General features: G+C 41.0%; 1 protein-coding gene across 2 annotated transcripts in view; it reads right to left on the bottom strand.

The window, feature by feature from the left end:
* Nucleotides 1-567: 567 nt before the first annotated feature.
* The window catches only part of LOC136885794 (zinc finger protein 567), an 81,041-nt gene continuing 55,602 nt past the window's right edge, over nt 568-26,006 (bottom strand). For both annotated transcript variants that reach the window (XM_067158527.2, XM_067158526.2), the window contains exons 4-5: nt 25,064-25,146; nt 568-4,540 (exon numbers count right to left, since the gene is read on the bottom strand). In XM_067158527.2, coding sequence (XP_067014628.2) covers nt 3,526-4,540; nt 25,064-25,146 — 1,098 coding nt within the window. In that variant the 3' untranslated portion in view covers nt 568-3,525. The remainder of the gene's footprint in view (nt 4,541-25,063; nt 25,147-26,006) is intronic.

Below are 26,006 nucleotides of genomic sequence, written 5' to 3'. Positions count from 1 at the left end.
ACAAATAAGGCCTCGCTTAGACCCAAAATTCCATTATGATGCAATGGGCGAGTATTTAGGGAAACCAAAACCGAGTGGAATATTTGATTTCTTCATGACGATACATGCCAGAACATACCGTATCTAACAGACAAAAGATGCCCAGCAGAAAATCGCATATAAAGATCTGTTTAGTAAGATAAAAGGCACGGTTAGAAATCAAGATTGGGTCCGTACAAATAAGGACGAAATAAAGATTCTCATGGGCATACTTTTGCCGCAGGGGATTGTATACAAAGATAAATAACGTCATTATATTTTTCGCAATTGCTGGTTGACTACCAACTCCTGTTTCCAATGAGCTGATGGTACGGAAGTCATTTCTCCTTGTCAGGCTAAGTTGCTCAGACGGTTGAGGCGCTGGCCGGCCTTCAGACCCCAACCTGGCAGGTTCGAACCTGGCTCAGTCCGGTGGTATTTAAAGGTGCTCGAATACATCAGCCTCGTGTCAGCAGATTTACTGGCATGAAAAAGAACTCCTGCTTGACTAAATTCCAGAACTTCGGCGTCTCCGTAAACCATAAAATTAGTAGCTGTAAAGGAAAAAACACTGTGAAGACCACAAATACTGTACATATTACCTATATTTTAGTGTAATATAATCCGTTAGTGACAATTATGAATTGTAAGTATTTAAACTGGATACCTCAGAAGCCGCAACGAACATATCAGATCCTTTCGAATCGTTTTTTCCATTTTAAATCTTTTAAGTACATGGAAACCTTGTAAATATACAATTCGCATGCAGAGAAAAAACATATTTCCAGGCAGAGATTCTTAGTAAACTGCCTAAAATATTTAGGTACACGTTACTGTCATTGGTAAGAAACAAACTAAGTATAACAGCCTGAAAGCACTCGGCATGTTCTTCCACAAAGAAAAGAAATTAAAACAGTACGATTTTTCAACAATTAGATACACTATAATACAGTTAATATCTCTTAGTGGCCATTCTATTTTAGACTAAGATTGTTTTGAGCGACTAGTTAAATATTTTCTTCACTCAGGGAAATCACTCCCCGCCTGGGAGTGAGCCAGTGTGTACCGAGCTCCCCGCTTACGAGAAATTATACGATTCTCTTAACATTTTAGAGCATTACAGTGCACGCGTTTGCGTTCACACACGTGTTCGTTCTCAAGTGAACTGTTAGACTGACATTCTGGCTGATGGATTTGCCAGACATTTCACCAGTATGGCTATTCGTCTGTATGTGTCTTCATGTATTTCAGGAGTGCACTTCCCCCCCGTGAAGGGCTTACTACAGATACTGCAACGGTGTGGCGAATCGCTGGTATGAATCCGCATATGAGCTGCTGAATGGACTTTCTTGCTGAAGGATTCTTCACAGACATTGCAGCAATTTGGTTCTCATCTGTATGCAATTGTATGTGTTTCGACAGTTCACTGCTATCGGTGAAGAGCTTACGATAGCTACTGCAACGGTGCGGCATCTCGCCCATGAGAGTGCGAATGTGACGTGGTGGTTGGACTTCCTGGCTGATGGATTTGCCATGACATTGCATCAGCGTGGGTTCACGCCCGTCAGAGTCCGCATATGGCGTGTTAATTAAGTCGTCTTCCTGGCAGGACTTGCCGTGACATTGCCTCGTGTAGCTTTTCGCTTGGGTGAGTCCGCATGTGAACTGTTACACAGAAATTGTGGCTGATGGATTTGTCACATATATTGTGAGACAATACTAAGGAACTTGGTCACCTTTTTCAAGTGATTTGAAATTCATATCACATCATGAATTGAAACTAGTGTGCTTCGCACCGCTACCTGTTGGCGTTGCTCGTTAATAGTCTCAGCCAGCTGGTGGCGCTCCTCGCGGCTGCCAGTCTGAAATGCGACAATGAAGCAAATAGTTGAATTAAACAAGTGAATAATGACCTTTGTATTCGAGGTCAAGATGTTTTCTGAATCGGAAGCAAATTGGATTGTGTGGCAGAAAAGGATGTCTTTAAGACAGGATTATGATCCTGGATAGGAACCTTTGTGGTTTCGCCTTTTCAATACGTTTTCCTTTAGTCGGCTGGTATGATTTCATTTAATACCGATATTTCTTTTTTAGAGAAATCAGTTTCCACGTGCCCATGTGGTAACCTACTTCATTCAATTTTTATTTCTAATTAAGTAGTGTGATAGCCTGAACCTCAATCCTTAGGTATGCCGTAAATCAAAATTATGTGTGGAACTGGTTCCGGTGGCTGTGTGATCGGCAGATGAACTACACCTGTAATTCACAATTATTCGGTTTGGAATCCGCAAAATATGCTAAAATGATAACCTTAGTTTGGTGATTTTCCCTTCTAGTTTTAAATTCGTGGTTAAAGTTTATTCAAGGTGTTATGTGTACTTCGCATGGTGAGTGTAGGACTAAAACTTTAAAACGTCATTTCGTGGCATCCTTCTATAATGTAAATGAAACCTCAAATTTATTAGTCGCCGTCAGGCTAGTTTTCTCTATGCTTATTGCCTTGCCTGTTATTAAGCCTTGTTGCCTGGTTACGAGTTTTGTTTGATGATGATTGGTTTTTCTGCCCTCTCTGTTGTTGAAAAATAGATGAATGTCTTTGAATGTTAATGATGGATAGAATGGTGCTTGGTGACTATGTTTTTAACTCTGATCCTATTTGTTGAATTATTTGTGGTAGTCTGTTTTTTATTGCCAATTAATTGTGTACGTTTTAGAAGCAATATTCATTTACATTTAACTATATTCCTTGCCTAGTTAACCAGGGCCTGTTGTGATTCTGAGGTTCTGGATATGGTACACACACCAATGATGGTAATAATAATAATAATAATAATAATAATAATAAGTGGTTATGGTTATAGTTAAAGTTGTTTTGAGGCACCTCAACCTTTTATTGTAACTTGATCTAAAAATATTTCAAACTACTGATTTTATTTTGTTACACAACATTAATATAAAGGACAAAAAATTGAGTCACATCATTTCTACATTTACTTGGTATAATTTTAATTTTATCTTTAATTATTAATGCTTTTATTAAAGCCTTTTAAGTTTAATGGTGTGGCTCATTTCATATGAAATGGTAAGAAGGGCTAAAGCTTTAAGTGAGTACTAGTTCCCGGTCTTGGATGGATATACTCTTGGAGTGGGCTTCTCCCTTCCACATTAAATATTGTCATCAGTAAGTATTTTTCTCCAGTCTAGAAAGCCAAGAATAACGGCCGAGAGTATTCGCCGCGCTGACCACACGACACCTCGTAATCTGCAGGCCTTCGGGCTGAGCAGCGGTCACTTGGTAGGTCAAGGCCCTTCAAGGGCTCTAGCGCCATGGGGTTTGGTTTTTTAAGTATGTCTCTGTGACAAATTGCATCAGTGTGGCTTCATGCACATGCGAGTCGAGCTGTGACGTGTAAGACTGACTTCTGAGATGAAGAAATCAACAACAGATATTGCATGGAGAGTGGCCACTCATCTGTGTGAGACCGCATGTGATGTGTCAGACTACATTTAGGTTGGATTGACTACAGAAATTGCAACAGCGTGTGTTTCGTCCGTGTGAGTCGGCATGTGACGTTTCAGACTCAATTTGCGGCTGAAGGATTTGCCACAGACATTACACCAGTGTGGCCTTTCACCTGTGTGAGTCCGTATGTGGACTGTTAGATTAACTTTATGCCTGAAGGATTTCAGACAGACACTGCACGAGTGTGGCTTCTCGCCCGTATGAGTTCGCATGTGACCTTTTAAGGTGGATCCGAGACTGAAACATTTGCCACAGACATGGCAACAGTGGGGCTTCTGGCCCGTGTGAGTAAGCATGTGAGTTCTTAAATGACTTTTCTGGTTGAAAGATTTGCCACAGATATAGCAACATTCTGGCTTCTCACCCGTGTGAATCTGCATGTGATATCTTAGATAGGTATTGCTGCTGAATGATTTACCACAGACATTGCAAATGTGTGATCTCTCGTCTGTGTGTGCCCGCATGTGACGTGTCATACTGCTTTTGAGCATGAAGGATTTGCCACAGACAATGCAGCAGTGAGGCTTTTCGCCCGTGTGAGTCAACATATGGTTCGTTAGACCGAATTTCTCTCTAAAGGATTTACCACAAACATTGCAACAGTGTAACCCTTCGTTTGTATGAGTTAAGATGTGACCTGTCAGTCTGTATTTTCGGTTAAAGGATTTGCCACAGACAATGCAGCAATGAGGCTTCTTGTCCGTGTGAGTACGCACATGATGATTCAGATTGCCTTTCTCACCAAAGGATTTACCACACACGTTGCAACAGTGTGGCTTCAGACCGGTGTGGGTCCTGATGTGACGCGTCAACCCACTTTTGCAGCTGAAGGATTTACCACAAACAATGCAGAAATGAGGCTTATCGCCCATGTGAGTCCTCATATGATAAGTTAGACTGATTTTCCGGCTAAAGCATATCCCACACGTGATGCACTTGAATGTAGCTCCTATGTCATCCGTAGGTTGATGATTTGCGAAGCTCACCTCGGGTCTCGATCTACAGTGAGCAAATGAAAATGATATTACCAATTATTTTACAGTCAACTCTGCTACAACCCTCACATAAGTGAAATGCTACTGAACATTACTCATGAAGATCGCATTCCTGAGGGTAAATATCTTCTGAGATGTAATGAACAAGGCCCCACACCGCTGGCTGCGCAGAAGCGTGTGACTGGGGAAGACATGTCCATGCGCGTACCGCCATGTTGCGGGCGCTCCTCAGCTTGACGCGGAGGTCGTACGGAACTCGTGCTTTAACTTACATTTCGTACACATGAAAACATTCGCCTTATAAAATTAATGACAGCCTACACCGACTACCGTGTACACACGCAATAAATATACATAATATCAAGACTGTGGTAATATTAAAATATACTTCTGTACAAAAACTGAAAAATCTACACAAATGCTTTGGATAGCCTATGGGTGGCGCACCTAAAAAAAAGAAACCTTTAGCAGACTAAATAAGTAGCCTGAAAAATACACTACTACAAAAAGTACACTACCGGTACCTCGAAAATGATCATGTCGCTCACTTTAATATAAGGGTCATGTTTGTAACTGATGTGTTTGAACATTGTACGTATGGCAAGAGGCCAGAAGGACGAGAATCACGTAGTAATCTGTCTCTTGAGAAACCTAGGATCAACAATTATTTAGCTTTATTGAAAATATGAAGACATGTTCAAAAAGCGGTCTACAACTTAAGTATGATTACACACCGTGAGATAAAAATTGCCTGTCTCTCAGCAGACTGGAGAACACATAAATTAAATATTTACACTCTCCTGTACCGATAACAATAATCTTCAATATCAACAAAAAGAAAACCTGTGAAATATAATCTTTCTATGGAAGGTACATAGCTTATGATTCCTCTCAGATAAGTCATTACAGCAAATTTTACTCAATTACCTGAACAGACTGTTTAAAAAGTACACGACTGCAGAAATCTTTCTAAAACAATCAGATACGTTTTTTTTCATTTTCTGAATATGAAATGCCGGCTCTGCGGTGCAGGGGTAGCGTGTGTACTTCTTACCCGGAGGCTCCGGGTTCAATCCCCGGCCAGGTCAGAGATTTGTACCTGGATCTGTGTGCTGGTTCGAGGTCCACTCAGCATACGTGATTACAATTGCTGAGCTATCTGACGGTGATATGCGGCCGAGAGGATTCGCCGTGCTGACCACATGACACCTCGTAATCTGCAGGCCTTCAAGCTGAGCAGCGGTCGCTTGGTAGGCCATCGCCTTTCGGCCTATTGTGCCATGGGGTTTGGTTTGGATATGAAATAACGTAATTGGATGAGTAGAAGTTAAATTATCATGTTTGTGTGATTTGGATTTAGGTAAATGCTGCCTGACATTCGTTACACTGATGCTAGTCTTCTATTGTGAATTTCTTAAAATTAAATTAATGTCTAGGGTTAGTTTGAGTTTCTCTGCGTGGTTTAGGCTTCAGTTTTATTTTTTACAATTTGCTGTACGTCGCACCGGCACAGATAGGTCTTATGGTGACGACGGGATAGGAAAGGCCTAGGAATGGGAAGGAAGAGCCCGTGACCTTAATTAAAAGTACAGCCCCAGCATTTGCCTGGTGTGGTTTCCCATTTTCACACCAAGCTATACCTTAATTAAGGCCACGGCCGCTTCCTTCCCACTCCTAGCCCTTTCCTGTCCCATCGTCCCCGTAAGACCTATCTGTGTCGGTGCAACGTAAAACAACTAGAAAAAAAGGGAAACCACGGAAAACCATCTTCAGGGCTGCTGACAGTGGGGTTCGAACCCACTATATCCCGGATGCAAGCTAACAGCTGCGCGGTTCTAACCGCACGGTCAACTCGCCCGGTTAAGCTTAAGTAAGAATATTACAATTTAAGATGTAAAACCCTCCTCATAATATTATCTTCTTAAAAATTACTGCTTTTACAAACTCATTCTGAATTAACATTCTCTGAGCACATAAAAATTGAAAGTGCGCCTAATTTTTCTCTAATATGAGCACCATGATTTACACCAGAAAGAAAATAAAATGAAATTGAAAGTAAAGCACTTGCAAACAAAAAATATTAATATCATAGTGAAAAGTTAATTTGATTAGCGTTTTGTAATGCAGACTAGGATTGACAAGATTGTAGTGAGCTTTGTTTAGACTTTATATTGTCAGATTTTTCAGGAATAGCGTATGTATTCTTTTATTACAAAGCAAGTGGGAAAAATTGGAGAAATTAAGACATACGATACTAATAAAGCATTTTTCAGATAATTGATAATTTGAAGCAATACCTTACCCTAATATTAGAAGGTTTTATCAAGTTGTATCAATCATATCTTACGGATTCTAGCCCCAGGTGTATCAAATTTGTAATACCGCTACACAGTTTGTATTAAAATTTGTAGTCTTTTTCAGAACAGCTTTCTAAGTTCTAAACAATTATCCCCGATGGATTGGAAAAATGCAAACAAGAAAAAGAAGCCTAAATATTCTAAATTTCATGCCCATGCGTTCTTTGAATCAACCACCCTATAAACTGTTTAGTTCTCGATTATGGTAAATGAAAGTTACATTTTAACAATTCAATTCCTACTCACATGTGAAAAGAAATACTAGATCCCTTCTGATAGCAGTCTGTATAAATGAAGGCTGCACACGAATTCACCCTCGTGAATATCTTTCCATTCCACAGGTAATGCCTAACTTTAGGCCTAATATTGCCGATCAATTTAACTAACGTAATGTATCAGCTCCCACACTCCTTGAAAATATTTGACAATATATTATCACTCCGTCAAATATAATACCAAACCAGATCCACTTACAGGCATGATTCAAATCGAAAACATGCAAGGGTCGGGAAATATCACGTGCTAGTCATGCATTCGAAGTTGAAGCGCCCGCAACATGGCGATGCGCGAAAGTGTTCAATATTCCGCTTAGCATCAGCGCGCTCTGTGAGTCTAGGTAAGTAATATTAAAGTCTTTGGTAATGAATATGAAAAGCTGTCACTTATGACGAGAATATGTTGCATCTTATGTCTTGAATCACATTATTACGCGCAAGAAACTTCTGATGATATATAAATGTACGAGCTCATACACCTAATTTAAAGAATGCTTGAGAAGTGGTCCAGGCTAAAGGAGAAATACAAGCTCCTTAATCTGGCAAACATTTATGTATTGAAATACGTATAAGTCTGTCCTCCTAGATAAAGGTCGGCATATGCTTTAGCGATTTTATCTTGTTTAACAACTCCGCGGTTTGTGGTGGGCGAGTGATAATTTTTGTACAAGCCCTTTTTGCGATTGAGTCCGCATGCGGGATGTTACTCTGAATTTCATGCTGCAGGATTTGCTACAGGTATAGCACTAGTGTGGCTTATCGCTTGTGTGAGTCTCATTGACATCAATAAAGTTTATTACCTTGTTTGCCGACAGTAAACAGAATCAGCTGAACCATGGCAAATCTTTTATAAATATTATTGACTGTCACGCAAAAATTCGTACTGTAGTTGTAAATTGATATCATACAAGTGCAGCATTATGTTACATCACAGTGTGGTCATTTCTAATTACATGGTTTTGACGTGCAATTAGAGTAAAAAAACTGTAAGTATAGGACGGTAGGTTTATACAAGAAAGTTCGTACTACTACCGTGTATTACATCATTCTACGTCTCAATTGCTGTCTTTAACTGAGGCCGCATGCAATATAGAAACAACTAATCATGACGAAATCCTCGAAAAGCTGAAAGATAACATGCAGATGATGACACTTTCCCTAACTCTGATGCTTTCATTTCACCTACAGATACTGCTGCCACGGACATTATGATAGTGACAAAGAATATGGCTTGGTTTGTAGGGTTTAATTACAATGTTATGATATCCTGGAATATTTGAACACAAATGCAACCTATCATGTCCTTAAATATTCTTATTAGTGTTCTTTTAACACTGCACGTAAAGGAGCATAAAAATCAAGGCTTGAGCCAGAATACGAGATGACAGGACATTGAATTGAACCATAGGGGATACTGCTGCTATGTAAAGAAAAGGTTGAAATTCATTTTATGTCAGAAACTTAATGGACCAAGTGTTATTGTTAGTAGAATGATAACATCCCTGAATAGCATCCATGTCTATGCCTGCGTCCCCACTGCAGGGAGGTTGTAGATATCCTAGGAAAGAAGAGTGAGAAATGCAAATTTCTTGGCTAAAGGTGAGATCCACCTGCAACAGGCACAGGAGAAAATTCATCGTAACGTGATGTGGAACTTCGCAAGGCATTCTGTAAGGACAGAATTCACATGTACCGGTGGAATGCATGACTTCTTCAAAAGCAAAGAAGTGGGAGGAGGCTCGACCATTTGTTTTAAACGGTGCAATACTCTGCGTCATTCTTCTTTACGCGAGTACGTGATTTTTGTGACAAGTGATTTATCAATTTCTCATTCTTTTTCAGTAAAACAGTATTTCATGTTGAATTGATGAACATTCTCCACAAATCTGTTACACTGCCATAATACGTGGGTCATCCCAGGTGACGGATATGGGTTCCCCAACGACCTGCTGGCAGTCTTGAGCGAAATATAATTGCTCTCGAGAACGAAGCACACACAAAGTCCTTAATGGCAACATTGGCGGAGATGGAGACGTTTAATACGGAGTAGTTCAAAGACGAGGTACTCGACCTTTCTGAAGTTATTGTAGAAAGGAGCGTAGCGTTCCTTCTCCGGAGGAGGGCTGCAAAAGGCGTCCGTTCTCCATGTCCTTGGTGGTGTAAGTACCTGCTGTCATGAGCTCTAAAACTATTCATAACAAGCGCCTCATCCTTATGGAAATACGTCACATGGAATCGGAACAAGCCTAATAATGTACATATATATAAGTGTAATACATATAAGTACATACATGTAATAAGTACATATATGTAACAAAGTACATACATGCTTATACACCCTGAAACTGTTCTCTAATGTATTCTCTGTTTGATTTAACGTACAAATAATTCACACTCTGAAACTAACTATATTTGACTACTGTGACACTGTGTTGACTGAAGTAACTGGCGACAGTAACAAGAAACTGGACCGGAGCCTGAACGGCTGTGTAAGATGTACCTTTAACCTGCGAAAGGACTCACATATATCACCTTATTATAAGGAGCTGACGTAACTTCGAGTGCACAAGCTCCATGAGCTTCACAAGCTATCACTTCTGCAAAAAAGTACTTTCCACAAATACTCCCGACTCCGTTTTCATCTTCTTACCTCTCGTCCTATCATGAACACAATACAAGATCTGGCTCCTCTCTTGCCATACCTGTAAGCCGCACTGCTGTGTACAACCCCTCCTTCATAATCTCTGTGTCTAGGTCATGAAATTCGCTACCTGCGAATATTAGAGACAATCCTTCTCATCACAAGTTAAAAGTGGCTTGCCGCGAGCATTTGCAGGGTAGATTCCGCTGACCTGCTGGATAATTATTGAGTGAATTTAGGAATGAATGAGATGAATGAATGGATTACTGTAGTTACATCATTTATGTGTACTTTATTTTGTGTATTTTAAAATTAAGAATTATTATTATTATTATTATTATTATTATTATTATTTATTTGTATTTGAAATTATAAGTTATTTAAGTGTATACTCATCTAGTGGTTAAGTGTAAGAGGGCCATGAGCCCTAACTTCGCCACCAATAAAGGCATTTATCCATCTATCTATCCCATAGAAGGGATGCATGTTGGCAGGGCCCAGTCAGCATGAAAATTATGCATGGGTTAGCGTCGCACGGGCTGTAAAGGCTAAGCAAGCGAGAACCACCATTTGTATCCATCACTGAATTACGTCCGGACGAAGTAGCGAATTAGCCACAGCACTTGAGAGATGGCACGTAGGCATCTGTAATGTGCAGGAAAAAATATGGGATGGAGAAAAGTAATGCGAAATGGGGAGCAGTTACTAAATGATGTACAACGGAAAATGAAGAACAACTAATTGTGTTGGCATTGTTATATCAGCAAACTTTTGACTGTTTAGTCTCTGAGGTGAATATGTATGACAATTGCTTGATGTAACATGTCTACGCTGGGGACAGAAGGAAAATCCAATTTTTCAGTGCAACGCTTCACAAACTGGCCTGGGCACGGAAAGCAAAGATGGCTTCTGGGCAGTGCTTGACAACAAGAACGTTGACTATCTTATTGTTGCCTGTGATCTGAATAGACGTTAGACGGTGGAAAGAAGACCACACAGCCCACTGCGGTCATGGATACGGACAGAAGAACGAAGATGACGACCAGCGAACTCCCGATAATTAAAAACCGGTCATGGCGAATACACAGCTCAAAAAGTGTGATACTCATCTAGGCAGGTACTACAGTGGCTCCCATCCGACTCACAATGGCTAAATCCCTGTGAGACGACAGAATCTCAGAGATGTTGCAGAAAACTTGAGAGAAAATGGACCAAAATGGATCAAATGGTGGCACCTGAAGGAGGCCGAACTTGTTGCAAAAATTACAGTGCCACCAATAACCACAGTTGAAGTAAGCCGGACTAAACTGTAAGATGCCACATGCCCTATTCTTGGAACAACTAAATGAGGGCGACGACTTCGGATTGGCAATGGCACGTGGCTTCGGAACGACAATGTTCAGGATGCAGTAACGTTGAAGGAACAGCTGTTCCACAAGTCTCTTGTTCATTGGAATGTCTACAAAGAAGCCAGTAGTAAAGAGAAGGAGGTCATTGCCAAAACCAAACCAAACAGCTATGCAGGTCTATATGTGAAACTAGACATGCAGGAATACGAGCGGGATATTCAACACCTAGTCAAATTGAGACATCATGAAACGGAACAAATCCAACGTTTTTACGGCATCAATAAGGTAACAGACGATTTGCTACTCGACTGGCGGGAAGCGCAAGAATGCTGGCGGAACTACTTTAACAAAATTTCAATCTTGGAATATCCGTACTACTAGTCCCAATCACCTCCGCTCAAAAATACGGGAAGCCCTGTCAATTTTTATAATTACCGCCAGATCACATTTTAGAGCCACGCAATGACAGTTTTCGAACATATCCTCGACAATAGGATTAGCGAATTAGCCAAAATTGCAACGAGCCAACCTGGATTTGTGTAAAATCGTGGCACAACCGGAGCAAGTCACACTGCACGGCTGTTAGTTGTGAGACACTGTGAAAAGAATAAGAGGCTCCATCTCGAATTTCTGGACCATGATAAAGCCTTCCATCAGGTTGCTCGTGACCTTATCTGGTCAGTGCTACAAGAACGTGGCATTCCAGAGCACCTTGTTGAGAGGGTACAATTGCTCTACGTAGAATGAAGGAGTTATGTCCAAGCTGCCGCAGGAGCATCTGATGACTTCCGCATAACTGTAGGAGTCCATCAAGGCCCTGCCGTATTACCATTGCTGTTCATTCTTGTGATGGACAACATTATATCAGACCTGAACAAGCCAATACCATGGACACTTCTCTATGCTAATGATGCCATTTTGACTGCAGAGAAGAAGCTTGATCTGCAGCGCCAAACAGATGACTGGAAAAAATCGACTAGCGCAATATGTCCCGCGCCTCAACAAAAAGAAGAAAGTATACATGACATTACATCGTCGAGATGTTGGAACAATGCATGTTGACGGTGAAAATATAGCACGAGTAGTGAAATTTAAGTATTATGGCTCCACAATCTATGATGAAGTCCGACTTACTGATGAAGTCAACTTAAGGATATGCAATGCATGGCTGATGTGGGGAAGGACAATGGGCACCGTTGCGACCGCGGATGGAGAATAATCTGAAATCTAATATCTACCTGTTATCTGTCCTGTCATTTTCCATAGCAACGAATGCTCGCCTGCTACAAAGGAGGTAGAACGCCAACTAAGCGTCATGGATACGAAGATGCTCAGGTGGAAGGCGGGCATAACTAGAGTGGATCACATTTCAAATGATGTTATTAGGAAAAGTCTTTTCACTGCACCGATTCAGAAGAAAATTGAGGACAGCCGTGTGCGCTGGTGTGGGCAATTGTTGCGTGCAGAGGATAGTATATTGTGAAAGTCAGAATATACACAGGAAGTAAGGGGAAAGAGGCGCAAGGGACAAACAAGACAGCAAAGGACAGATACAGTGCACAGGGAACCGAAAGCTGTGAAACTATATACAGACATGGTCTGAGACCGATCTAACTGGAGACAACCTATCACAACACCGGACACTGCCACGAGGCAGGACTGGACTAACATTAAAGAAGCAGATTGATAGATATTCTATTGTAAAAATGGGATACATGTTACACATCCTAGCATTCCACTTAATACGTTCCAATTCCCTTCCCTAAAGCCTACATCCAATATCTATAAATGACTTATTTTCACAAAATAGTGTTTGACAGAACGCTTCTGGATTTCTTGTTTATGTGACTGTATTAAATCTCAAGATTATCTGTATTAATCGGAATTGACAGTTTGCATATCCAGTGAAATTTTATTGGTACCAACAAGAAGAGCATTATAGGCTGAATGGAATTTCGCAATTCATATTTCTGCTTACATGCGTAATAGATAGGAGACGATCAGGTCAATGAACTTATTTTCACCCTGCTCAAGTCTATAAACATGAAGACCAGGGAGGAGTGGCAAAAAGTGGTCAGCTCAGGGCCACGCGTTCCTACACAAAGGGCAGTTAACCTCACCACCTCATGACTAATTGGTAAGCTCAGGAATATGTGTCTTTCCACAAGTCAGCAGTTGGGAAATTTTATGAATATTAAAACCTGTTCTTATGTAATTGAGTATGAAATTGACACAGCAAACCTGTCAGACATTTTGAAAGAAGTAATTTAATTTGCTGCATGTTATTTGTAGACTGCTGAAATGAGAGTCAGGATAACACAGAGCCAAAGGTGAGATATAAAATAATACACTTTGCTGGTTCGAGAGTGTACCTGCACAAGATATGTTTAGGAAGAAAAAAAAGCTAAATTAAACTCCATTCAAAAAGAGTAATATTAATTTTGTGTGTGAAAAGTATTCATAAACAACCTTTTTAATGGTGGTTGTATGTCATGATTGTTCTCTAACATAGCCTATTGTGTCCTGTAACACATGAATTACAAAGAAACAGCAGAATTTGAACCGAGAAGACGTGACATATTCGGGCGTTCTTCAGTTGTGTGCATGGTTCTGCTCTTTATAATGAGAGAGTGTAAGTGTAAGCTGATACTGGGCAGTTCTGAGGAATGAAATGAATATTTCTTGCCACTAGTTGTGAATGTACAGTGGAAGCAATTCAAAGCATCACATAACCACTAACAAAATCAAACAAACCTTTCAGGATTCATAGTTTCCATCAATAATCTGGTTTGAAGTCAAACATTAGGCTATGACTAGCCATTCCAGAACCTCTCGATACAAGAGTGCGGGTAAGAGCACAAAGCCAACCTTATACCATCGTTTCCCAGGGATTATCAAAAATCGTTCCACACAGTAACCACCAAAGGTGTGACAGCAAAAAATTAAATTGCAAGTAGTCCAACGGCACACCTACAGTTCTATAACACTAAACAGGATACACACTTACATTACTCTGTTATGTCTATGATAAAAATAACAATTCTGAAATAATATTCTATTATTACATCATCATATACCTATTCCTACCATATAATAAATTCACTTACTTGAAAAATTCTGGAATGTTTTTAGGCAACCTGCACAAATTTAAAACTTCTCTTGTAGCTGCCATTTGATTACTTTACATTAGCTGCCTAAATGTGTTTGCAAACAACAAAGTACAAGCACTTGAGTGACAATGAGCACTAAAATGAAAAGTGGGAAATGGCGACAATCAGCAAGGGTGACCACAACACTGGAACAAGTATAAATTCAAATTCAATACCATGATATCTTTATATGCTTAGAACAATGTGGAAGATTTATTTGAAAACTATGATATCAAAGATGCAGGACTACAGAACTGAACGTTCATTTCTACAACACATTATCTGCTTTATAAAAAATTAGATGTATGGCTTTTCAGGTGTTTGCTCTATTAAAAGCCATACATCTAATTTTTAATATAATTTTTGATATGCTCTATTGGTGGAAAAATATCTAATTCCCTCCATGGAAACTTAGAATTTCCACATTATCTGCTTTGGCGTTCACAAATGGAGAAATTTGACTTAACACAATATAGAACTGGAAAGATCATAAAAAAGGAATCTAACCAAATAAATAATTCAAAAACTGATATTATTTTAGTTATAACACTATTGAACTGATTAATGAAACTAAATTATATTAGTCTGAAATTATTACGCTGTTTATGATGTACATTAAAAAATTTGAATTTGTAGATTTAGTTTAGCCCTTTTCTCTGTGTCACTGTTGGTACAAACATACAAAATTACTGAGAATATCTGGAGGCAATAGTGGCAGATGGCATTTCAGATGATAAGAATGTGATGAACAAATGATGCAGTGACAGTGAAAGAAAGAATACTATCACGGTTGCTCGACACACCATCAGGAGAAAACAATATATATCGTCTTGCTAAGTCCTGTCACCGTTCAACTCAGGACATTGGACACGTCATGCACATCACGGGAGCCGACGCCAGACTGCTACGAGATCAACAATCCATTCTCCAGCATTGGGCAGATTACTTTAATAACATCAGCAACAAAGAATTTACGCATCCACAAATTTCTAGTCCTGATCCTATCGTAGGCCCTGTTCCCTCAATTACATCTGAGGAAGTAATGCTTGCCATTAGCAAAATGAAAAATGGAAAAGCAACTGGTCCAGATGACTTACCAGGGGAAATCTAGAAAATGCTCGGATAGCCTGCTTCAGAGTTCCTTGTCTCACTCTTCAACCAAATCATTGCCGAGAAACAGCTTCCACACACATGGACAACTAGCACAACATTTCCAATTTGGAAGGGAAAAGGAGATGGGAGTGATTGCTCGACCTATCACCCTATACGACTCCTCTGTCATACTTTCAAGATCTTTGAACGTGTACTTGACAGCAGACTCAGATGTATTGTCTCTGTAACACCAAACCAGTGTGGATTTGTTAAGGGATGCAGTACCATCGATGCTATCCATGCCACATGCCTCTTGATGGAAAAGCACAGAGAGAGACAGAAGAGTGTACACATGGCATTTCTAGACCTAGAAAAGGCTTGTGACCGTATCCCACACGAACTTATTTGGCGAGCTCTTCGTTGTCATGGCGTCCCTGAAGAGTATGTAAGCTGGGTGCAACTTCTGTATCGCAATTCCACTAGTGTCGTCCGGAGTGCTGCTGGAATCTCTCCGCCTTTCGATATCACTGTGGGTGTTCATCAAGGTTCTGCCCTTTCACCATTGCTATTCATCCTCTTCATGGATACGGCAACAGCTGACATACAGACTTCACATCCCTGGACCCTTCTTTATGTCGATGATGTGTTACTTGCACAAGAAACCCGTCCTGAACTCCAGCATCAGGTTCAAACGTGGAAGGACAGACTGGCTGAAAATGGACTGCACCTCTATATCCAGAAGACAGAATACCTGGAATGTGGCCCCCAAACCAGAGGTACCATAAGTATCAGTGAAGAAGACCTGCAGAAGACCATGCAATTTAAGTACTTGGGATCCGTCGTCACCTCGAACTGTGACACCACTCCTGATACTCGGATGAGGGTAAATGCAGCTTGGCTCAAGTGGAGACAGGTCACTGGAGTCCTCTGTGATAAAAAGATGCCTCAATATCTAAAGGCAAAAGTTTATAAGAGTGTGGTACGGCCAGCAGCGATCTATGGGACTGAATGTCGCCCCATGATGAAACAACAGGAGCAAATGTTGACAACCATGGAGATGAAGATGCTTCGATGGTCCATGGGGCTGCCCCGTTGTGACCACATAAGGAACACGGATGTCCGGCAAAGGTTTGGTGTCGCGCCCATCATAGACAAAGTGAGGGAAGCCCATCTCCGCTGGTACGGCCACGTTATGAGAAAACAGGACGACTCAGTTGCCAAAACAGCGCTCCACATCAACCCAGAGGGAACAAGACCACGAGGAAGACCGGCAAAGAGATGGACTGACAACATCAGGGCAGACATGCACAGTGTTGGCTTAACATCAGAAGATGTCAACGACAGACAGAAATGGAGGAGATGTAGCAAAGCAGCAGACCCTGCAAGTCAGGAGTAATGCTAAGAAAGAGAGAGAGCTTAGAGGTATTGCTTTCTTTTGCTACTTGCTTTACGTCGCACCGACACAGGTAGGCTTTATGGCGACGATCAAAGGTATTGTAAATAAATATATTTCAGAAATATCTAGTTCTATTCAATAAAACTACATGAAGGAACAATAAATTTGATCTTAAAATTACTGAATATTTTAGATAATTTTAACCAATAGAATTTTAAGATATAAGTGTATAAGTGTCTAAATAAGTCCTTTTGATTGTTCAGTTCTTTATTCATATAGAAAGTGCTTACCCTTAATAGATTGTGTTAGTGAATGTTGCAAATCAAGATTAAAAGAAAGTCAATGTCGACCAATTACGGGACAAAACGGTAGGCATTACGGTGCAAACAACAGTGGAGGTAATCCGTCAGTTTTCGAGCTTTATATTCACCACTCATCTCTGCATGCAATAGTGAGGTTAAGTTTAACAAACTAACACTACAGAAAACTCCCATTTCAATAAAGTGTTGCCACAGATAGCACAAACCGAGTGAACTCGCGCCACCGCAAAAATCGACCCACACAGGCGATAAAATTCACAGTTGCAATAAGTGCGCACAACAGGGGCGTATTCTCCTTGAATGCAAGGCATTCACTGCATGCGTTATGATAACACAAAGAACTGTCTGATGTACGATTTTAGGTTGTTTTAAGTCAAATATTAACGATTTCATCTCTCAGAAGTTCAAAAGGTCCACGCAACTGTACTAGTTCCGTTGCTTGACTACGTGTGGTGCTGGTGTAGTCTCGCCGTCTACTCCTCTCTAGGAAGAAAGAGACAGCATGGCGGACTTAAGGATAAATAATAATAATAATAATAATCGTATGGCCTCAGCTACCGTGTGCAGACATTTCAATTTGACGCCATCTGGCTGTCTGCTCGTCAATTTCGACGTTCCGTTTTACTCTAGGCCTCCACTAGATGGCAGACCGAGTAAACCGAAACTCTCTTGGGCGTCTATGGCTGAGATTTAATGAATTTGGTCGGGTAAACACCAAATGTGTCACCAGAGATCTTTTACATGCCGACATCGTACGACATGGAGTGTCGAATGGAATTTTTTCCGCCCTTCAAAAATCCGACTACCTCTGCCGGGTTTGAACCCGCTATCTTGGGATCCGGAGGCCGACACTCTACCGCTGATCCACAGAGGCAGCTGACTTAAGGATGCAAGGCATTCAATCTTAAAATTGCATTCGGTGGCAGACGTAGTTTTGAAACCCTCCAAACGACGTCGCTGCAATTGAAACTTGGTCAGAATTTGTCACCCCATACCCGTGCTACCCTCTGCCATCTGTTAGCAACTTGGAGAAAGTCGACATGTTTTCAGCGAACGGGACCCACAGATTATCCCCCAGCGAGAACCCAGCGTGACGAAACTGACCAATGCCACTGAGGTGAGGCTAACTAGTGAGTTAATTCATTGTGTGTTTTGCTGATTAGTGAGTTCATTCTGTGTGTGCTGTTCCTGTGCTATTCGTCGTTTTCGGTCTTTTATTATATTTTGCGCTTATTGTGGTATTAACGATGGATGAGTCTAAAACGGATATAATTGTAAATGAGTTTACTGGCCGTACGTTTGATGAAAAGATTCAAATAGTTCAAGCCGGGAGACCTCTACCTTCCCTCGTATATTTCTTCTTTACCGAGCGAGTTGGCCGTGCGTGTAGAGGCGCGCGGCTGTGAGCTTGCATCCGGGAGATAGTAGGTTCGAATCCCACTATCGGCAGCCCTGAAGATGGTTTTCCGTGGTTTCCCATTTTCACACCAGGCAAATGCTGGGGCTGTACCTTAATTAAGGCCACGGCCGCTTCCTTCCAACTCCTAGGCCTTTCCTATCCCATCGTCGCCATAAGACCTATCTGTGTCGGTGCGACGTAAAGCCCGTAGCAAAAAATTCTTCTTCTTCTCCTTCTTCTTAATCTGCTTACCCTCCAGGGTTGGCTTTTCCCTCGGCTTTTCAGACTCAGCGAGGGATCCCACCTGTATCGCCTCAAGGGCAGAGTCCTGGAGCTTCAGACTCTGCGTCGGGGACAAAACTGGGGAGGATGACCAGGACCTCGCCCAGGCGGCCTCACCTGCTATGCTGAACAGGGGCCTTGCGGGGGACGGGAATATTGGAAGGGATAGACAAGGAAGAGGGAAGGAAGCGGCCGTGGCTTGAAGTTACGTACCATCCCGGCATTTGCCTGGGGAAGTGGGAAACCACGGAAAAACACTTCCAGAATGGCTGAGGTGGAAATTGAACCTACCTCTACTCAGTTGACATCCCGAGGCTGAGTGAACCCCGTTCCAGCCCTCGTATCAGTTTACAAATTTCGTGGCAGAGCCGGGAATCAAACACGGGCCTCCGGAGGTGGCTGCTAATCACACTAACCACTACACCACAGAGGCGGACTCTCGTAAATTTAAAAATAGAAAACAAGAATTGTGTACGCACGTTCAATCCAGGAACTTACAGTAAAACTGTTTGGCTCGAGTTCACTTACATGTAATTAGGGTGAGTAGAATTGAAATTTACTTAATACATTGTGTTAACTGCATGGTTACTAGTTCCATGCCTCAGTGGAGATTCCAGGATACGCCACTGGCGCACAAGCATTTACCCATACCGTACAAGCTGACTCACTTAGGTGAGAAACTCCACAATTGCATAAAATCCGGTCGGATATTCATGGACTTTAAAAAAATGGCGGACGACAGGGAAGCTCGCGTAGAAGATGCTCTACTATTCCTAACAGATATCGCGGAAACAGGAGGTTATATGAAGAAAGAAAAGGAGGAGGAAATCCTAAAAGCGGTGAGAGTACTGAGAAATTACTTCACTGTGCAGAAAAAGGCTCAAAAATCAAAAAATGATGATGTAAACATGCCATCAATGGAGGTTAATGGAACACAAACAGAAAGCTGACAAAAGAAGAACGACAGCTGCATAGCAGGACAAGTGGCGCCATCTAGCGACCAAGAACAAGAGTTAACAAGAGGCACTCAGCACACGCTGCCACCTACAGGAGAAACGGCAGATGATCTGGACCCCGAGCTACATCAATCACTAGAATACAAAATTACCGAGAAAGTCAACAATCAAATGAGAGCAATGATAGCAGACATCACACACAATATCAAAAATACGATTAAAGAGGAAATGGCAGCTACAAAGCAGCAGAACCCTGTATCACAGGAATTTGTAAGAATAAATAAGAACGACTTCATACGAGAGAGAATCAACCGCCTCACGGAGGAGAGTAGTGGAAGGGGAAAACACTCCACCCGGGAGCAAGAACAACAGCCGTATGCAGAAGTACCGCATCAACACCAAGAACAAAATCAGATAACGGATGGAGAAGAAGAGCAAAACTGGACAAGACAAACCCACAAAAGGCACAGACGCCCGGAGAGACAGCAACAAACCATGAACGGTACAGGAGTGAATTTAAAGTTAAGAACTTCCGTATGACGATGACTTACAAGCAGAAGAAAAGAGGGCCTGGCTGTATGTGGGAAGACTAAAACAGGAGACAACGAAAGACGCGGTAAAAAGATTCCTAGCCAAAAAGGGAATCGCAGAGAATGTTATGTGCGAAGAGATGGAAACAAGATACAGCACCAAAGCTTTCAAGGTAGGAATACCTTTCAACTTCCTTGAAAGTGCAAACAAGAGGGAATTCTGGCCAACAGGAGTAACAGTTAGACGCTACCGTTTTATTCGGTCTTTTCGAAGAGAAACAGGGGCATCGCTTGAATAAAACAACTCAGAAGCTCTCGGAAATTACAAGACTTGGAGATATCGACGGGAGAAGAAGGATGAAAATAATGTTATGGAACGTAGAAGGATTAAAGAGCGCAGCATGCATAGCTCCACCACACTTTCTTGAAGGATATGACGCAGCTATATTCACAGAAACCTTTCTCACAGACCATTGGCAGCACCCGGAATACTATAGCATACACCTGCTAGCGAAACAAGGAGAAAGAGGAAGACCCCAAGGAGGAATAACAGTCCTCCTTAAACCGTGGATAACACCAATTGTATCGACATCAGAGCAGAACCACTCCATTCTAATAGAGACAAAATACATCACAATATTAGCAACCTACTTTCAGCCAAATGCAACGGCTATAGATATAACAGACGAATTGGGCCAACAAATAACACAGAGCAAGGAAGACATCCCTCTAGTTATTGCAGGGGATTTAAATTGTCGGTTGGACATACCAAATCACAAAACAAAATTAGTAATAGATTCACTGCAAGAAGAAGGTTTCAACCTGCTAAACGACACCAATGTCGCTACATATATTTGCTACAACGGCAAAAGCACTATAGACATCGCCCTCGTAAGAGGAGAAATAAAAGGGGATATCAATCTACTTTGGTGCGCGAACCACACACCAATAAGAAAAAACATTCCAATGAGCATCGACATACAAAGTGAATGGAAGGCAAAGAAAAAACAAGAAACGAGACCACTCTCAAGGAGATTGGATGTCAGAAAAGTGGAAGAATGCAAAGAACAGATGGAACAAATCAAAACACTAATCGACAACTCAAATGTACAGGAAGCTGTGCATGAACTGGAGAAACTCTTAACACAAGCAGCCAGCCCCAGGAAAGTGCGAACAGCAAAAGCATGGTTCGATCAAGAGTGCTTCCTATTAAGTAAAGAGGTGCTTCAAGCTCTACACCGACTAAAATCGGACACCGAGAATCATACACTCCTCCAGACATACACCGAGAAAAGAAGATGCTACAAAACACTAACACGGGAGAAGAAAACGGCATACAGAGAAGAAGGAAGAAGAATAGTTGAGGAAGCCAGGAGAGACCCATTCATAGCAATCCGCCCTCGAAAGCAGGCACAGACCCACTATATCAGCATGGAGGAATGGACGAGATATTTCAAAGACACCCTCAGCAAAGAAGGAAGAGAAGGAACTCCGGAAACCAACCAAGTGCATACAACGCATGAGATGGCAGCAGGGTCTCCACTTACTACAACTGAGGTTCAAAACATTATTGAATCCACAAAAAAAAAAAAGCTGCAGGACCGGATATGGTATACAAAGAATACCTGAAAGACACGGCTCATCTACTAGCTCCAATTTGGACGAAACTTTACAATAAATGCATAGAAATAGCCAAAATCCCAGAACAATGGAGACAATCAATAGTAAAGGTAATTTTCAAAGGGAAAGGAGACCCGAAGGACACAAATAAATACAGAGGAATAGCCCTGGAAAACAATCCTTTTAAGGTATTCACAAAACTAATCACAGAAAGAATAAGGGACACAGTAGAAGAGTACCTCCCAGAATCTCAATTTGGGTTCAGGAGAGGAAGATCCACTCTCGCAGCGGTGGAACTACTGCAAAATAACATATGGGAAGCCATTGAAAAGAAGGAAAAATACTATACAATCTTTATAGACTTCACAAAAGCCTTTGATCTCCTGGACCGAGCATTAGTACAAAGGAAGCTCGAGGAAACTCTAGGAAGAGACAGCGTCTGGACAAGAATCATAAACTCCATAAATGAATGGAACAAGATAAGAATCTCGGACAGCCTAGACCTTTCAGAACCAATATTTCAAACAAATGGTGTACTCCAAGGGGACCCACTAAGCCCTCTGCTGTTCATCCTGGCAGCGAAGGACATTATGGAAATTGCGCAAAATGAAGATGTAGTAGCATACGCCTATGCGGATGATATTGTGATTGGCTCAAAAAGCTTAAAGAAACTGCAGAACACTATAGACGAAGTGGGAAAATGGTGCATTGAACACAAGTTCGTAATTAACACTGAGAAGACGGAAATGATGGTGTTCAGATCAGGAGGGCAAATACCAAAATCGATAAGAATCACCTTAGAAGGGAAAATAATATCGATCACCAATGAATACAAATATCTAGGGATAACACTCCAGCCGTCTGCAAAATGTTTCACTACACACACAATAGAGAAAGCGACACAAGCAATTTAGAGCGATAAACGAAATAAGCTTCATCAGAACACTAAGTCTTGACACAGCAATGGCGCTCTTCAAATCGAAAATCGTTCCAATACTTACGTATGGGATTGAAATTATATGGGCACACCTGAATGAAAAGAACTTAGCAACACTGGAAAGAGTTAAAGCAACATACATCAAAAGAGCAATCGGAGTGGCAAAAACAACAAGATCCAGATTAGTCTACCTTCTCGCTCGGTAAACTTTCCTCATAGAGGATTTAACCACTTGACGTACTTTGACGGATCTCTCCGTCCTGGCTCTCGACTGCACTCCCGTACAAAGACGGATCTCTCCGTCCGCGCGTAGTGTTTATTTCCGGACCCGCTCCAAGCCGGTTTCCTTTGTGAAAGGATTTGATATTAGTAAGGTAACCTCTTGACAGATGGAATCGCTGTTTTATTCCATTGATGTATTCGATAAACACGTCTGTGCAGTTATTTCGCGGAAAGAATAACCAGTATCTTAGCAACCTCATCGTAAGCGAAATCATGGCTGCCTACGTGTTGAGTGACGAAGCGATTATATGGGAATTTTTAGAAGAGAATGACATTGATATAGAAATAAGCGACAAAGAATTTAGTGGATATGTAAAGTAATGAAAGTAGTTCGTGTGATAGAAACTTTAGCGCTGGTAGCGGTGAACAAAGTGCTGTTTTGCCGTCAAATATGTCACTGAATTTTAGGCCTACAACTGATGCCGCACCAGCGGCTTCTAATAATGTTTTACATGATAAGGAATGGAACTGGGAGCACGTAAGTAATACTACAGAGTATCATTCATGCATTGCAAGTGGTGAAATAGTATTTTACAAAGGCACCTAGGACAATGCCCGAACGAACTACAAGTTGTGAACGAATTTCTAACAGAAGACTTTTCGGGGACATCTAACCCATGAGGTAAATGCTTATGCAAGTAAATGTCTTGTATCGGCTGCCGAGGATATAAATAGGGTAATGTCATTTGGAAAGGAACACTGGTTTCCTGTATCTGTGGATGAAATAAAGGCCAGATTACCTTGAAGTGGTAATGTATGACAGAAAAAAGACGTTCAAAACCAATCTTGTTGTTGACTACAACTGGGGAAAGGGTGGCGTTGATTCCCATGACCAGAGACTCCTTGATGAGGAAGTATGTAAAAGGATACAAAAAATATACTTCTACATGATAGACATGACACTTCCGAATTCCATCATCAATCATCCCCTCCTCAACCCTGAAAAGAAGCGAGTAGGCTTTACCACCTTCCGGATCAATTTGGCCGAACAGCTGTTGGCAAGTGTGACCTTGCCTGACTATCCAAAATAAGGCACCCACGCCCTGGGTATACACCAATGAGACTTCAAGAGAGGTACTGGGGACACTTTCCGACCAAAATACCCCCAACAACGAAGAAGGTCATCCCATCACGGAGATGCAAAGTCTGTGTGACACGGGGTCTGAGGAAGGAATCTTCATTTGAATGCCACCGGTGCTAGGTGGCGATACACGAATATGACTCTTTTATGACGTACCATACTCAAAAAGACTTCACAAAGTACATCTGACAGTAGTTTGGATATTTCCTTTCATTACGTTGCTGTAAAGCATGCCTTTCCAGTGTCGGTGATAATATCATGTAAAGTAATGAAAATAAATGGTACACCAAGGCAAAAATAATTTCAGTTAAATGGTATGTGAATGGGTTAAGGACAATGTACCCCCTACCTAACACAACGGCATCGGAGAACCTACTAAGGACACTAATAAGGAAAAGAGAAGAAGTACCCACGGAATTCTATGGAACTGGGGCCATGATCGATCGTACATGGACAGCAGCAAATTTTGCGACGAGGCACGTATTTACAAGACTTGCAGTACATGGATTCCACCATGTCATCTGCGAAAACACAACATACCACGAACCGTCAAACTCATGCAGGTGTATATTGTGTGGACAGTTATGTGAATGATATCACTTAGAACTCTGCAACAAGAGGACTAGATCAATCAGAGACTATGCGTCCAATGGTGCAAGTGTTAAATTGTTATAACACCTTTCACTAATGTATGGCTATTTTGCTGCAATAAATGTTTTATTTATTTATAAATGTAACATTGTAAAGACAGGACTATACTGATAAAGATGGTAAGTTTCAAAGATAAAACAACCACTGCTGAACACAACTGTGAATAGGTACAACATATCCCATATTGTATAGGGTTTGTGGTGTACGTACTTTGTTTCTTCTTTGATGTATGACAGCAGCTGATCATCAGTATGTTGTTCTATGAATATTTCCTTCTTAATGTCTTCGGAAGGCTGTAAGTAAGAAATAAGACGAGTAGAATAAAGAAGTAAAGGAATAAAAATACGAGTATATAGGCCTAAACAAGAAACAGCTGAGAAAAAAAATTTCATAGTGGCATAATAAGAGGATAAATAATTTATCTCCCAATTTAAAATATAAACATTTAAGAATGGAAAGTAACAATCAAATCAGAATCATTTTATTTGCAAAAGAGGTGCCTACCTCGGTGGCAAATGGTACATCAAAATACATTATTGTCAAGAACTAAATTTTAAATTGACAAGAGAAGAGACATTTTCTAAAATACTGTGTTATACAATTTACACTAACCATTTTTTACTAATCACACAGCTCTCCTTTAATAAATTTATATCATTTACAAAATTCTACTCATAATATCTTCTTACTTACAAATATAATCAACTCATATACAGTATGTGGAATCACTTTAAAGTATACTACACAACTGTTACAAGCTAAAATTTATATTGCATTTATTTATTCATTTTCTTTTTTACCTTTTTTGGAACCTAACTAGCATAACGACCTGCTACGTCTTAACCAGAGCCCCTTTTGCCACTGCTTTTTGGATAAGTGATAAGAGAGATAAGAAAATGAAAAGGTACATGCAACAGGATAGCAGTAGACAAGGTAGCGATAGAAAAGGAGGAACATGAAGGGACAAATACTATCTCCAAATCTTGCCCAATACCATTCCTTGCTTCTCTTTCTGTTAATCCCTATTTCCACACTGACTACCTATTATCTTCAACCTCTTATATTCATGTTCCCCTGTTCCCATCATTCTATACATGAATTAACTTGTCACCTCTTTGTTACTCTCCATGCTCCTGTATCTATGTAAATAAAG

The sequence above is a fragment of the Anabrus simplex genome, chromosome 14 (genome assembly GCF_040414725.1).
Source record: "Anabrus simplex isolate iqAnaSimp1 chromosome 14, ASM4041472v1, whole genome shotgun sequence".
In the NCBI taxonomy this organism is placed as follows: Eukaryota; Metazoa; Arthropoda; class Insecta; order Orthoptera; family Tettigoniidae; genus Anabrus; species Anabrus simplex.
This window is presented reverse-complemented; position numbering and strand designations above follow the sequence as displayed.